General features: G+C 46.8%; 1 protein-coding gene across 2 annotated transcripts in view; it reads right to left on the reverse strand.

The window, feature by feature from the left end:
* Positions 1-4,888: 4,888 nt before the first annotated feature.
* LATS2 (large tumor suppressor kinase 2) overlaps positions 4,889-14,689 on the reverse strand; it is a 76,244-nt gene continuing 66,443 nt past the window's right edge. For both annotated transcript variants that reach the window (XM_042979064.1, XM_042979139.1), the window contains 4 exons: positions 13,127-13,709; positions 11,672-11,854; positions 9,798-9,904; positions 4,889-6,866 (listed from right to left, as the gene is read on the reverse strand). In XM_042979064.1, the coding sequence (XP_042834998.1) occupies positions 6,372-6,866; positions 9,798-9,904; positions 11,672-11,854; positions 13,127-13,709 (1,368 nt within the window). In that variant the 3' untranslated portion in view covers positions 4,889-6,371. The remainder of the gene's footprint in view (positions 6,867-9,797; positions 9,905-11,671; positions 11,855-13,126; positions 13,710-14,689) is intronic.

A 14,689-nucleotide genomic window follows, 5' to 3' on the forward strand; every position in this document is an offset into this window, starting at 1 on the left:
AGACATACTTTTCCCTATTCCTTCCACTAAGTACAAGTAAAACTCTTAGGCATTATACATAAAAGAAACAAAAGACACTGAAAGGAGGAAAGGAGGAGGAAGAACAGCTAGGGACCTCGTACCCAAGGAATGACACAGTGCTGAATTCCCTGGTTTTCCTTCTGCCTCAATGATCCAGACTTGAAGCTAAAGAAGTCAGCAAATTGGAATGCCAACAAGCACAGACAAAAAGGGTCCCAACGAGGATCTGCTCTCTCCACCAAAGGAGAAAGAATAGGGTAGACTAGCAAGACGGCTTTTACACCATAACTGCTCTACTCCAGCCAACTGCCACAGAAAAAACGGTGGCACCACATACTTATCCTAAAATGCCATGCCAGCAAAGGCAGAGTGGGGGAGCCTGGAGTTCTACCCTCGCAAGACTGAGATGAGGCTTCCTGCTGGGGTGATTTCAGAGAACTCCTAGCAGGATGCTGAGATGTTCATCCCCGTTGGCTGGTAACGCCTTCCCCAACTTGGCAGTCTAAGTGGAAAACGTGGGGACACTGGACTTCGATACCTATGTCACCATAATGAGGCACCCTTTTCTCTCTGTCACTAGGGTGGTGTCAGAGAAGGCCTCCTGCCGGCGACAGGACTGCTTGATGTTAATGAGGACACCCTGACGTGATGTCAGCGGACACAGCTTGGACGGCAGGTACTGCACCCCTGCTCAGCAGTAACGATGAGACTTCTCTGTCCCTGAGCATCCAAAGAGGCCAAGTGGCGGCTTCTATCTCCACCAGGCAATAAGGAGGCAGTATGGCCCTCTTTCCTACCAGAGCAGTGTCAATGACAGCCACACAGAAGATCCAAAGTCTCGGATCATGATGCAAAATGGCCAGGTTTCAGGGGAGTATCATTTATCACAACAAGAAACAGTAAGATCTTAAAAAAAAAAATCAATAGACGACAACACTGAGATATCAGACTTGTCTAAGATAATAAACGCTTCAAAGAGCAACCACGCTTCTTAAAAAATGAAAGCTTCAGCAAAAAAGTAGAAGATATAAAGAAGAATGAAATGGAACTTTTTGAACTAAAAAATACGATAACTAAAATAAAGAGCTCGCTGGATGGGCTCAAGAGTAGAATGGAAGGACAGAGGAAAGAACCTGTGAACTAAAAGATAGAACAATAGAAATTATCCAACCTGAACAACAGCACAGAGATGGGGGTGGGGAAGGAACAGAGCCTCGGGGATAACAAAAGATGTAATACTTGTGTCCTCGGAGAACTGTAAGGAGATGAGAAGTGGGGCAGGGATGAAAAAGCAACCAATGAAACAATGGCCAGGAACTCAAAACTTTGGCAAGAGAAATGAACTTGCATGCTCAAGAATCTGAGCGCGGGGCACCTGGGTGGCTCAGTCAGTTGAGCCTTTGACTTCGGCTCAGGTCATGATCTCACTGTTTGTGAGTTCGAGCCCCACACGGGGCTCTGTGCTGACAGCTTGGAGCCTGGAACCTGCTTCGGATTCTGTGTCTCCCTTTCTCTGTGCCTCCCCAGCTCTCTCTCCCTCTCTCCCTCTCAAAAAAAAAAAAAAAAAAAAAAAAAAAAGAATCTGAGTGAACCACAAACCAGGTAAACCCAAGGAAATCCAAGCCAACACATATCATAATTAAACTTCTGAAAAGCAATCAGAGAAAACATGTTGAAAGCAGTCAGAGAAAAACACCTGGTGTCTAGAAGGAAAATAGAATGACAACAGATTGTCATCAGAGACCATGCAGGCTGGAAGGAAGTGACACGCTCTTTGTCACATGCTGAAAGAACAGCTATCAATCTAGAATCCTACATCCAAAATAGCATTATACCTCGAATTTAGACATACCTAAAATATCTTTCAGAGCAAAAGGGGAAAGGAAGACATTCTCAGACGAAGGAAACAAGAAAATATGTCGCCAGTTGACCTAACCCTAAAAGAGTGGATAAAGGACATTTTCTAACAAGAAAGGAAAAAATAAAAAAACCTCAGAACATCGGGAGGAAAGGCACGGTCAGCAAAACTATCGGTAAATGCAGCAGGCTTTCCTTCTGGAGCTTTCTAAAGTATGTTTGATGGTGAAAACAGTTTTCAATTGTCTGATGTGAGTTGCAAAAGAAAAACAAAGTTGCCATTCAAGCTAATGTGTTCCCTTTAACCGTGGGCCCTATGTATTTCATCTCAATGTTCAACAACAATAGAATGTTTCTTCCTTTCTACAATGAATAAGCACATTTTGCCCCGTAACTTTAAGCTGCCATTTTTGCAAACTGAAATTCTCTTACTAAGGAAAAGTTCTTTACTGATGGAAAACGATGTAATTAATGGTTAATAATGCCAGCATAGTACTACTTACAAACATGCACAAAGATCTTTTTTTATATTATGCTGAATTTTTGCCAGTGGAAATAAGATATTAATGAAGTACTGGGGCTTTAAAGGTGGTTTATAAGTAAAATCTGGAAGACGTAGGATGAGTTTGATAAACTCCACCTTAAAAATTTCCAACTGAATAATGGTTTGGACCACAGGACGTTCGGAGGAAGTCTGCCACGCTGGATAGCGTCTTTCTCTCCGTGATTTGTGTTTAGATTTACCAAGGGACACATAACGTGCCAAGTGCGAAGAAGGAAACTTCGAAGGAATGTGGTATTTGTTCCCTCAATGCACTCCAATCACACCCAGCAATGACCACGGACGCACTGAAGCCGGGCCTGGCTGTGTCCTTGCAACATCCTGAGCGGAGTATTCACTTCCTATGGAATTTGTCAAAAACACTGAAGCGGTCTGTTCGCGGTAATCTGTTATCTGGCCATCAGCCCAGTTAAACAATTCACTTTAGCTGAGCAGGAAGGAGAAGTTGAAGAGTGAGAAGCGAAGGGAAATCTTCTGGGATTCCCTTAGGGGCCGCCACTCGAAAAGTGCATAATATTAGGACCACTGCTTTTTAAGGCTATTCAAATGAATATTAAGCATACACAAATATGTTCTACCTCTTTCAAAATAAGAGGAACATCAAGCAAAAGTATATCAAAGGCGCACACACACACACACACACACACACACACTTTAGTCAATGGACAAAGATCAAAAAGGTTGGTAATACACAGTGCATTTGGCAAGGCAGTAAGTAAATACTCTTGTGTATTTTTATTGGGAGTACATACTGGTATAATACCTGTTGGCAGGTGAAAGATTTGCTTTTACCCTACTTATGAGCTAAGAAGTCAGTCTATTACTCCTTCATGAATCCTGAAATCAGACAAGGGACTCCAGGATCAGACCCACAGGACTTTATTACTCACAGTACACTTGTGATGAGAAGTACCAGGCGGTATAATAAAGCATGACAAGTTTCTGTAAGTGCGGGCTCGGATTGCCGAGTGAAGGAAACAGATGCAGAAAAGTACACGAAACGTTCTCGCATTTGTGCAGGTGGGGCAAAATATACGTGCATATGTGTTTCCTTGTGCTGTGTGTGCGTGAGAGGTGTCCTTTCTCTAAGGACACGATAAACTGAGAGGTGAACTCAATGGCTGAGACAAGGAGTAGGAGACATTTCATCGTATATCCTTTTTACACGTTTGATTTTTTTTCTTTTTTTAACGTTTATTGATTTTCGAGAGAGAGAGAGAGTGCGCGTGCGAGTGGGGGAGGGGCGAGAGGGGGGGACAGAGGATCCAAAACAGGCTCTGTGCCAACAACACAGAGCCCAACGCAGGGCTCGAACTCACAAACCATGAGATCATGACCTGGGCCGAAGTCAGACGCTCAACCGACTGAGCCACCCCGGTGCTCCCACATGTTTTGATTTTTAAATCATGTGATTGTACCTACTCAAAAGATTAACCCAAAGAAAAGAAACTATTATCTTTTCTGAAATTCCACCAACCATTTTATTTTAATTTTTTAAATGTTTATTATTATTTTTTAACGTTTATTTATTATTGAGAGACAGAGGGAGACAGAGCATGAGCAGGGGAGGGGCAGAGGGAGGAGGAGACACAGAATCGGAAGCAGGCCCCAGGCCCCGAGCCGTCAGCCCAGAGCCCGACACTGGGCTCGAACCCACGGACCGCGAGAGCATGACCTGAGCCGAAGTCGGAGGCTCAACCGACTGAGCCCCCCGGACGCCCCTCCACCAACCATTTTAAACCTAAGGTCAGGGCACTACACCGTTCCCTCTCCATTTGAGCACTTCATGCAGGGGGATCGGCTCGTATTAGGATTGATTTCATCACCCGCCAGACACATTCAGTATCTCGCTCGATCCGCTGGGCTTCGGCTTCTTGTGTATAAACTGAAAGCCCATTTTTGCCACACCTCAGACCCTTCCTTCCTGAGCCAGCTTCCCCCCCACCCCCCAACCCCGGTCTGGGCGGCGCCCGTCCCTCCCCTCTCGTGACAGTGCCTCCAGCAGCTGGCAACCCTAGCCGCACACGGGTCACTGGGGAGCAAGTCACAGATTAAAGCGGGAAGTTACAAATTCAGCACGACGTGACATCAAGGGATTTGGATTCAAACTTTTAATAATAAATTGTGCCAGTAGAAGCTTTTCAAAGGCAATGATATATCAATAAATAATAGTTAAATTGAGTTCCTGAGAAAGAACCTACCACATGAAAGTATGTCAGAGCGCTGTAAATAACGGGCTTTACTACAAAATAGCGAAAATACTGAGTCACAGTACAAGCACAGCAGACTTCAGAATTTGCCATTCATACAATGTAAACCAGTACAGTTTTGTTTGTTTGTTTCGTTTAGACACTGATAAACTTATAAGTGTTGTTGCCTAGATATACACTAAATAATGGATACGTTATGCTAAAAACTTCGAGGAAAAATATGTGGAATAATATAATGAAAAATACGATGCGTCAGGTTTTTAAAAAGCAAAAAAGAATTGAACTTTTAACTCAGATATAAATCACTTTAAATAGGAATCATACTAATTTGAAAAAAGGAATATTTGGTGTGTTTATCTATGTAGTTATATATACATCTACACTTCTAAGAAAATATGTATGGCTTCATTTTTTTTTTTATTCCAATGTCACTTTGAATAATCCTTGCTGTTTTACAAAGATTAGAAAAATGTACTGTTAAAACCCAGTTAAGTTTGATACTTCAAAGCACACGCACACACACACACACACACACACACACACACAGAAATGTGGAAGAACTAAATTTCATCCTGGTAGCAATACCTCAGCTGTCCAAGACCACAGGAGGAACGACGTCACGAAACCTCTCAGTGGCAGTAGGTCGCAGCCACTGGGTTCCACGTGTCAGCGATGCCAGTGAGAGTGTCCGGACGAGCGAAACGGACACAGTCCCAGGATGAACTTAAAATTTTTGGCATGGCTAAATTAATCCCTTTTGATGTATACGAGTTTAGTATATGACAAATGTTGAAGTTTGCCCCCCAAGACACACACACACAGATCGCTTCTGTTACACATCTGCGTTTCTTTAACAAAACAGTAAGGGTTACAATCATAGCGAAGAAGTCACCCACACGATACATTATCGGCACACTGTCTAGAACATCTCATTTAAAGATACTCAGTAAAAACATATTCACAGAACCTGCTGTGAATGGCAAGATATGGTAATTTTATAATAGAAAAACCCTGCTCATGCAGTACTCTCTACACACCAGACATCTGAAATCACACCCACATGATCACCTTGCTCACACTTTCTATTATACTATAATATGCAAAAAGCAAAAAAAAAAAAAAAAAAAAGCAGCTTTTAACATTATATCACAATTTTGAAATGTGGGAAAAAATATAAAACAAAAACCATTGTGTGAATAAAATGGCATCAGTAATATCAGAACAGTGTTATCTTTTTTTTTTTTTTTACACATTATTGCACAGAGATTTCTTATCACATGTTCTTCAGTTTTTATGTCTTTTCCTAAATGTGAATAAGTGCTATGGATAAAATACAAATGTAGAAAATAACAGCAGCATGATTTGTCAAAGTTAATCCCTATAATTTAGTAAGAAAATGGCTATAAACAAAATAAGTGCTCTTTCTAAACTGTACTAAGTTTTAAAAATATTGTTTTAATGCAGTGAAGGTCCTCGAAAGCCAATTGAAAGCAATGTTGACACCCGCCCCCCACCCCCATCATTCGGAACCTGTTAGGCTTGAGTCCTCGCGTAAAAAGCTTTCTTGTTTCTTTTGGGGGTTTTGGCGAAGACCAGAACTTCCGCTGCCAGACTCAACCCACCTTGAACGCGGCTGAGCTCAGCTGTCCACCGGGCCTGCGGGGAGACCGGCCGCGGGCCCCCCGGGACCCCGCGGAGGCAGGGCGTCGGCGGAGCGGAGTCTACACATACACTGGCTGGCACCCTTCGGTCTGATCCCCCGTATCGGAATTTTCCACGTCAGAGTCCTCGGCCTGTGAAGCGTCTGCTCCCGAAGGCTTTGGGCACCTAAAGGGATAGCCGTTGTCATCAAAGAACCTCCGGAAAGTGAATTCGTAAAATGCGTGCTCAGGGTGTTTGTTGTTGGGAGAGGTGAGCGTGTCCCAGGCCTTAGTGCTGTCTTCGCTAGCGTCGTTCCAAGGGCTCTCTTCGTCTACGGGGTCAAAGTTGGAGGTGTCCATGGGGTGGCTGATCTTGGGCACATAGGGGGCCGGCTGCTTCCGGATGTCACTGGAGAAGTCGATGGCCCCGAAGAAGGGGTGGGCCTTCAGATCGTCGGCCCCGTTCCTCCCCAGGCGCTGGTCAGCAGCACAGCACAGTTTGGTGATAAGGTCCCGGGCTTCGGCGCTCAGCTTGACCTGGGCTGGAATGTGGAGCGTGTTCTCCCAGTTTATCACCTGCAGAAACGACAGAACCAAAGTTTTCCTCTCTGTGCGCTTTTCACGGTCAACGTGAGGCCGTTGTGAGCCTACGTGACGAGGTGGCTTTTAAATACTTTCACCTTCGTGATGGGAGAACGATTAGAACAGGAGCACCGGCGCCACCCTGAGCAGCTGTCAAAGGCCAGTGCCGCCGAGGAGGGGGCTCACCGGCTGAGGCAGAGGGGCATGAAGCCAAATACAGACCAAAAGACACGGATTTTCTTGGATCAGGAATACACGTCAGCGGGAGAATTTTCTGATTTCCATAAGAACGAAGAGGCTGACCCTCTGGGAGAATCATCACGGTTCTCATTCAGTACTTCCGGCTGAGACATGTTCAGCTGGAGTGTCAGTTAAACAAACAAACAAACAAGGCAACCCTACAGACAAGGAGAATAAAGGTGCTGGCCCTGTGGCCTTCGCCTCATGTTCACAGTCAACTGCACAGACTAGCCATCGACATGTTCGGCAAATATACTGGTTACGAAACGTGGCTACCGTGAAGAAGAAACTGAAGGGCCTTCTTTATCATCTATACTCAGAGTCAGGGTAAAGCAAGGCCAAACTAATGGGCTACGGGCCGGGGTGAGGGGGCACTGGGTGAGGCATGGAGGTAGCTGAGTGTATAGGTGGGGGGGCTGGTCTGAACTTGAGTAGATGTTCTAGTCATAGAACTGTAACAGAAAACTGTAAAAGTCATAGAAGAAAATGGGAAAATACTCATGACATTAGATATGGCAATGATCTCTTGGAAGACACCAAAAGCACAGGCAACAAAAAAGTACCTAAAACGGACTTCAGCAAAATTTCAAACTTTTATGCACCAAAGGACACCATGAACAGAGTGGAAAGGTAACTCCCAGAATGGGAAAATATATTTGCAAAGTGTTTCTCTGATCAGGGATTAATGTCCAGAATATATAAAGAACTCCTACAGTTCAACAACAAAAACAACGATTTAAAAAGGGCAAAAGACTTAAATAGACATTCTCCAAAGAAGATGTACAGATGTCCAATAAGCACACGAACAAAGGTTCAGTTGCTAATCATCAGGGAAATATAAATCAGAGCCACAATAAGATACCACCTCACACCCACAGGATGACAACTTAAAGGAAGTCGATGAAGACGGAAGAGACTGGAACCCTGTGCACTGGTGACGGACGTGTACGATCAGGCAGCCACTGTACCGAACAGTTTGGTGGCTCCTCAAGACGTTAAACACAGAATGACCCTGTGATCTGGCCATCGCACTTCTGGGTATAAAGCTGCAAAAATGAGAGCAGGGACGCAGATTCTTGAATACGTTCTTCGCGTCAGCCGAAAGGTAGAAACGACCCAAGTGTGCACCACCAGATGACGGGTAAATAAATGTGGTTTACACACACAACGGAATATTCCTCAGCCTCAGCAAGGAAGGAAGTTGTGACACATGCTACAACGTGGATGAACTCTGAAGACATGATGCTCAGGGAAAGAAGCCAGTCGTGAAATGAGGTGCCTCGAACAGGCAACTTCCCAGAGACCAGAAGAGGGGTTATGGGGTCCGGAGGAGGCAGGAATGGGGAGCTGCTGTTCCCTGGGTACAGTTTCTGTTTGGGAGGATCAAAGTATCTGGAGACAGGTAGCGGTTAGAGTCGCACAACACTGTGAGTGGACTTAATGCCACTGGGCTGTAAAATTAAAGCTGGTTAAAGTGGTAAATTTTATCACAATAAAAATACTGGGTTATCATCACGCAGGCAAATTAGTAAATTAGTGGCTGGTTTGGCAATTCAATTAGGATGCAGATAATGTCAAATTCCAATTTTATTGTTACCAGAGTGGAAACTAAACCTTCATTTAGGGTTTTGCTAAATAAGGGATCATTAATTTAGGGTCTAACACAGACTCTGGGACACATGAATACTTCACAGAACTGTTAGTAAACACGCATGCTGGTGGGTAAGTTCAAAGAAGTACCAGGGGCGCCTGGGCGGCTCAGTCGGTTAAGTGTCTGACTCTTGATTTTGGCTCAGGTCATGATCTCAATCAAGGTCTCAAGATGGAGCCCCGCACTGGGCTCTGTGCTGGGTGTGGAGTCTGTTTAAGATTCATTCTCTCTCTCTCTCTGTCTCTCTCTCCCCCTGCCCTGCTCACACACACATGCTCTTCTCTCAAAAAAAAAAAAAAAAAAAAAAAAAAAAGAGGTTCCAAAGATTCCATCAGATTCTCAATTCAATCCTTCTTAAGTAATCAACTCATTTATATCAGAGGACAAATGGCTATCACTCCTTTTAAATGCTTATTTACTTTGAAGACAGCACGAGCAGGCGAGCAGGGAAGGGGCAGAGAGAGAAAGGGGGACACAGGATCCAAAGCAGGCTCCGCCCTGATAGCACAGAGCCTAATGTGGGGCTTGAACTCATGAACCGTGAGATCATGACCCAGGCCGAAGTCGGATGCCTGACTGAGCCGCCCAGGTGCTCCTAAATAGCTATCATTCTAAAACTATTTAGTATTAAATGATGGACAGAGGACTTAATTATTTCAAATTAATATTAGGAATACGTACTGCAAGCCTGACCGCATAGTTGATAATCTGTGAACAGATTACTGTTGATAAAACATCCAAACAACTGATTTCTTTAAATCCAGTTCCTAAAGGTTTCAGTGTCTTTTGCCCGGTAGGCACAGGTGGCAACAGAAAATGGAGGTACACGGGTCTAACGGTGCGGCTTCACTTGACTAAACAAAAATTTTATAGAGCTGATAACAGTAACACTTTGACAGCATGCAACTGACGCTCCTACGCTACTCAGAATAAAAGGTCCAACGTTGACCAGACATTCGGGGCTTCATCAGAAAACCACGCGTGTTTGCAGCAAGCAGGTGCATGCCTCCTGCACGGGGCTGCTTCGTTCCTACCTTCAGCTGGGTCTCCGTGGGAGTCGGGGCCAAGAAGGGTGGCTGTCCCACCAGCATCTCGAAGAGAATCACGCCAACACTCCACCAGTCACAGAGCTGCGTGTACCCTGAAAGACAAAGGCTCACTCAATTCCAACACGGGCATGCATGACTCCTAGAGAAGAATTTGGGGAAAGTCTCCAATACTAATTTGCTGTGAAGGGGGAAAGCGCGTTCACGCAGCGTACATGCTTTGTGGCTCAGAACAGAAGGCTGGATGGGACACCTGCCGGGGACCTGACAGATTTCCTCTTATTTTCTCTCATTCGTCTGTGATATGCACGGGATGCTTTTGTAATAAGACTTCTTCATCTTAAAAGATTATTATTATTGTTGTTAGTAACATTGCAACCGGGATTTTAGGTTCTTAAAGGACACAAAGACACAAATGAAAAGAGTACTGGCTGAAAAACAGTGCTACACCGGTGAACGGTCAGCTGCGGCCAGTCGCGAGGGCTTCCCGGGGACGCTGGCGAAGTCAGTTTTGGAAGGAGGTGAGGGATGAGAAGAGGAAGAGAGAGAGTGCCCTTTGGCAAAGGAAACAACTGTCCCCTGAGACCCAGCATGAGGCGCTACCAGAGCCAGGCCCTTGGTCACGGAGCTCCCGAGACGCGGCAGCTGAGGCCGGGGCACCCTGCGGCTTGGACAGGACCAGCCTCACCGAGGCAGGAGGACAGGCTCATTTTTCTTTGATCTTCTCTCACTTTTCCTTCAAAGCTCTGCATCCCAGTCCCAGCTATGCTCCAGTCTTGGTGTCACCTCGTCCCCGCTAACCTGAACTGGGCCTTGGGACCCGCCAGCAGCATTTGCCAACTCTGTTCTCCCTCCGTCCCACGCCTTCCACCCCAGCCTGGCACTGGAGGCAGGGGGGTGGGGGTGGGGGAGAAGGGGAAATCTGCCCCCTAGTTCCCGGACTCCTGCACGTGTTGGGGTGCTGCAGACAGTGGGAAGGGGATGGGGGAGACGCCACCACAGGAAGGAGAGAATGAGGCCGTTACTGGGCGGTGAGGCTGATCATCACAACCACCTCTCAAGGCAGTTCTTGTGACGCCAGTGGCTCTGAGTGAGTGGTTAGGTGATTTGCCTTGGATTTCCACGGCCGACCGAGAAAACTCGGGTCTGAACAGACTCCATAGACCCGAAACCACACGTGTGAAAGGACAGGTCACCGATCCCTGGACGTATCACACCGTGGCCGTGAGCCACGCGACTGATCACTGAAAGGTTCCTCCTGTACTCAACCAAATGCCGTCGTTGGTAGAACACAGCATCCACACGGAGGCCGATCTTACCGAACACTTGTACTTTTATGCGCACCACCGTCCCCAAATGTCACCCTCCAGCGATCCTGGACTAGCAGAGAGAAGCGGAGGGAGACACTATTTGTGTTTTGACATACTGGACAACCAGTGGAATTTGGTAGGAGCAGCTGGGAGCCCGGGCAAGGAAGAGTCAAAGCGAGAGTATGGCTCAGGCAGACCGAGAAGTGTCCGGGTGACCTCACGGTTGGTTCTTAAAAACCAGGTGCGAAGAGATTTCTCTTGGGGTCTAGACGGAAAGCCCACGCCCACTCCACACCCTACACCCACTCCATCCCTTCCCGGCCCAAGGGGGGGCTAGCGAGGTAGGCCTAATGGCGGACGTCCGTCGTCTTTCTCGCCGGAAGCAGGAGCAGCTACAGAACCGACGCGCGGTGCGCTGGAGGCCTGCTTGTTAAGGAAATCGTTTCCCTCTCAGGCTTCCATGAGGATAAACGTACAGCGAGACCATTCGGAGTCTCAGAAAGCTGGAGCCAGAGACTCTTAGAGGTCGTGGCTGTGGCCGGAAGCGCATACCTTTTCGCAGCAGCACTTCCGGTGCGATGTAATTTGGGGTCCCAACCAGGGAGTGGGCCAGACACCTCTGGTGCTGCTTCCGGGCTCTCTGCTCCAGCGTCTTCAGCCGGTCTCCACATCGACAGTTAGACACGTCGTCCCAGAGGTCACTGGGCTCCATGCTGTCCTGCCTGATGTGGCTCCCTTTCACCCCGGAATCGGCGGCAGTCAAAGAAGAGAATAAAAACCCAGGTGAATTTGCACTGTTCAACAACGCAGCAAATCCACAACTTCAAAGGGGAAAGTAATTCGGTTCAGCTCCCGGCATGTTAAGAGAAAGAATCCTCCCCAACTGCTCTGCAGGGGTGGCCTGTGATTCCTGGGTCTGAGACTCGAGCCGCGAGGAGCCGTGAGGAAACACAAACACTACGACAGAACACACGAGGGGCGCCCGAGCGGCTCAGCTGGCTAAGCATCTGACTCTTGGTTTCAGCTCAGGTCGTGATCTCACGGTTCGTGGGTTCGAGCCCCGTGTCGGGGTCTGCGCTGACAGCACAAAGCCTGCTTGGGATTCTCTTTCTCTCCCTCTCTCTTTCAAAAACAAATACATAAACTTAAAAAAAAAAAGATGAAGCGATGACGAGCTGGGTGCTACGCGGGGTAGCAGTGTGATGCTGTGGAAGAAAGGCTCACGTAACTTGGGGACGTCATGCGTAACACTCAGGCCAGTCTCAGAGGCCTACTACCTGTTGGACAGGACGTGTTTCAAGAGAACCACGGAAAAGCATGAGAGGATTTAAAAAAGATAAACAAAAGTGACTGAAATACCAGAAAATGGGAACGAGTTAAACGTATAGGATTAGTTTTGAGTTAAAAAATAGAAGAGCTCTTGGCTGGCTCAGTCCATACAGCGTGCAACTCTTGATCTTGGGATTGTGAGTTCGATCTCCACATTGGGTGTAGAGATTACTGAGAAAAAAAAATAGGGTTAAAAAAAAGTAACAGAAGCCGAGCCATCGCATTAAGACCACTATTTCCAGAAACTGAGCCATAAATAAGATAATGGCCGGCAGACCTACAGCAGATGGAGTTACACCCAACCTGCCTAGTCTATACCTTCACCTGGACTTACTGACGCCTATAGACACATTCACGTTCGCCATTAGGACTCTTTGCGAGGTGGTGAGACTTTTAAGGCTCATTTTATAAGGGCAGAGTGATGGTTCCTAACCACGTTCCCATGACACCCCGTAGACTATTGTCCTAAAAATGCTACAGTAAAACTTAAATCCGTTAACTTCAAAAAACTTCTTTTACACGTATCATGCTACTGCTTTAGGGAGAAAAGGAGGTCACGCTAACTTATATTAAACAGATAATTTCAAAATGACCAGGAGCCACCAGGATGCGAAACAGCTGCCTGAGTCTGGTCCTATCTAGACGTAGAAGGTGGGTGCGGCGTATCTAGGACAATACCTTTCTGGTAGTATTTGGAATTGTGAGTCCACCTGAACCCAGTGCAGAGGCCAAAATCCGTCAGTTTGATGTGACCATCGAGATCTATCAAAATGTTGTCTGGCTTGATGTCTCGGTGGATGAAGCCCATCTTGTGGACGCTCTCAATGGCCAGGGTCAACTCTGCGATGTAGAACCGGGCCAGGTGCTCGGGGAAGACCTCCATCCGGATCAGCAGGCTCATCATGTCCCCCCCCGGGATGTAGTCCATCACGAAGTACAGGCTGTCCTTGTCTTGGAAGGAATAGTAGAGCTTGACCACCCACTCGTTGTCTGCCTCAGCCAGGATGTCCCTCTCGGCCTTGACGTGGGCCACCTGATTCCGGTTCAGGACGTCCTTCTTCCTGAGGGTCTTCATGGCGTAGAGGGCGTGCGTGTCCACCTTACAAGCAAGGCACACTTCTCCAAAGGCACCGATCCCCAGGGTTTTGATTTTCACAAACATGGACTTATCCATTTTGGCCCTCTTCAGCCTGTTGTAGTTAGATTCCTTCTGGTAGAGGATCTTCCTCATCTGTGCCTGTTCAGCTTCACAGAGTCCAGCCTGTGGAGAAGGGGAACAAGGAAGTCACGTCAGAGGAGCCCACGGGAGGAAACAGCCAGGGCGGGAGACAGCTGAGAACCGCGAGGGTCCTGACTCGATTTACAGAACCAAGAACACGTATGGGTCCAGTATACTACAAGCAAGACAACAACTGGGTTTGCTCTTCATCTACTTAATGTAGACACAAATCTGGACTCTAAAGGGAGGACAAAACCGGCGACTTTAGGCTCTCAGGAAACCTCTAGAAACAAACACCGTTGGCAAAGCAGACCACAGCATTCCCCGGACTCTCAGCGCAATCTAATATTTTAACAGCTCAGGGAAAATGGGAACAAAGAAAAGTCAATGAAAATGGGGCAGCAGAAAGTAAGAGCACAGATCTGATTTTTAGAATTTGAAATCGCTGGCTTTGTGTGATTTAAATTTACTGTAAGATTTTAATTTAAATCATTTCATTAATTACCTTCTCTAGCAGTTTAGTGTCAACTAAGGTATATTTAAAATACTATTTGCTGGGGCGCCTGGGTGGCTCAGCCGGTTGAGTGTGACTTGATTTCAGCTCAGGTCATAATCCCAAAGTTGTGGGATTGAGCCCCGCCTCAGGCTGCGGCCTGGAGCACGGGGCCTGCTTAGGATTTTCTCTCTCTCCTCCTCTGCCCCTCCCCTGCTTGCATGTGCACGCACGCTCTCCCACTCTCTCTCTCAAAAAATAAAATAAAATGAGTAAAAGGAAGTAAAACAAGTAAGTAAAATAAAATAGCAAAATGAAATGAAAGAAAATGAAATAAAAATATCGCCGTGGTCACGTGCCCACCGGCTGGGTCAGGCGCAGTGCTCACGGCCCCCCCGACAGAGCCGGGGGGGGGGGGGGGACCCGTGAGGGAGCCTGCACCATCGGTCATCCCTCCAAGCTGTTGGCCCCATAACCACACCATCGCCCCGGGACGCGAACCGTTTGTAATAACGGGGCAAAGCAGAAG

This window comes from Panthera tigris, chromosome A1 (assembly GCF_018350195.1).
Source record: "Panthera tigris isolate Pti1 chromosome A1, P.tigris_Pti1_mat1.1, whole genome shotgun sequence".
Taxonomy (NCBI): Eukaryota; Metazoa; Chordata; class Mammalia; order Carnivora; family Felidae; genus Panthera; species Panthera tigris.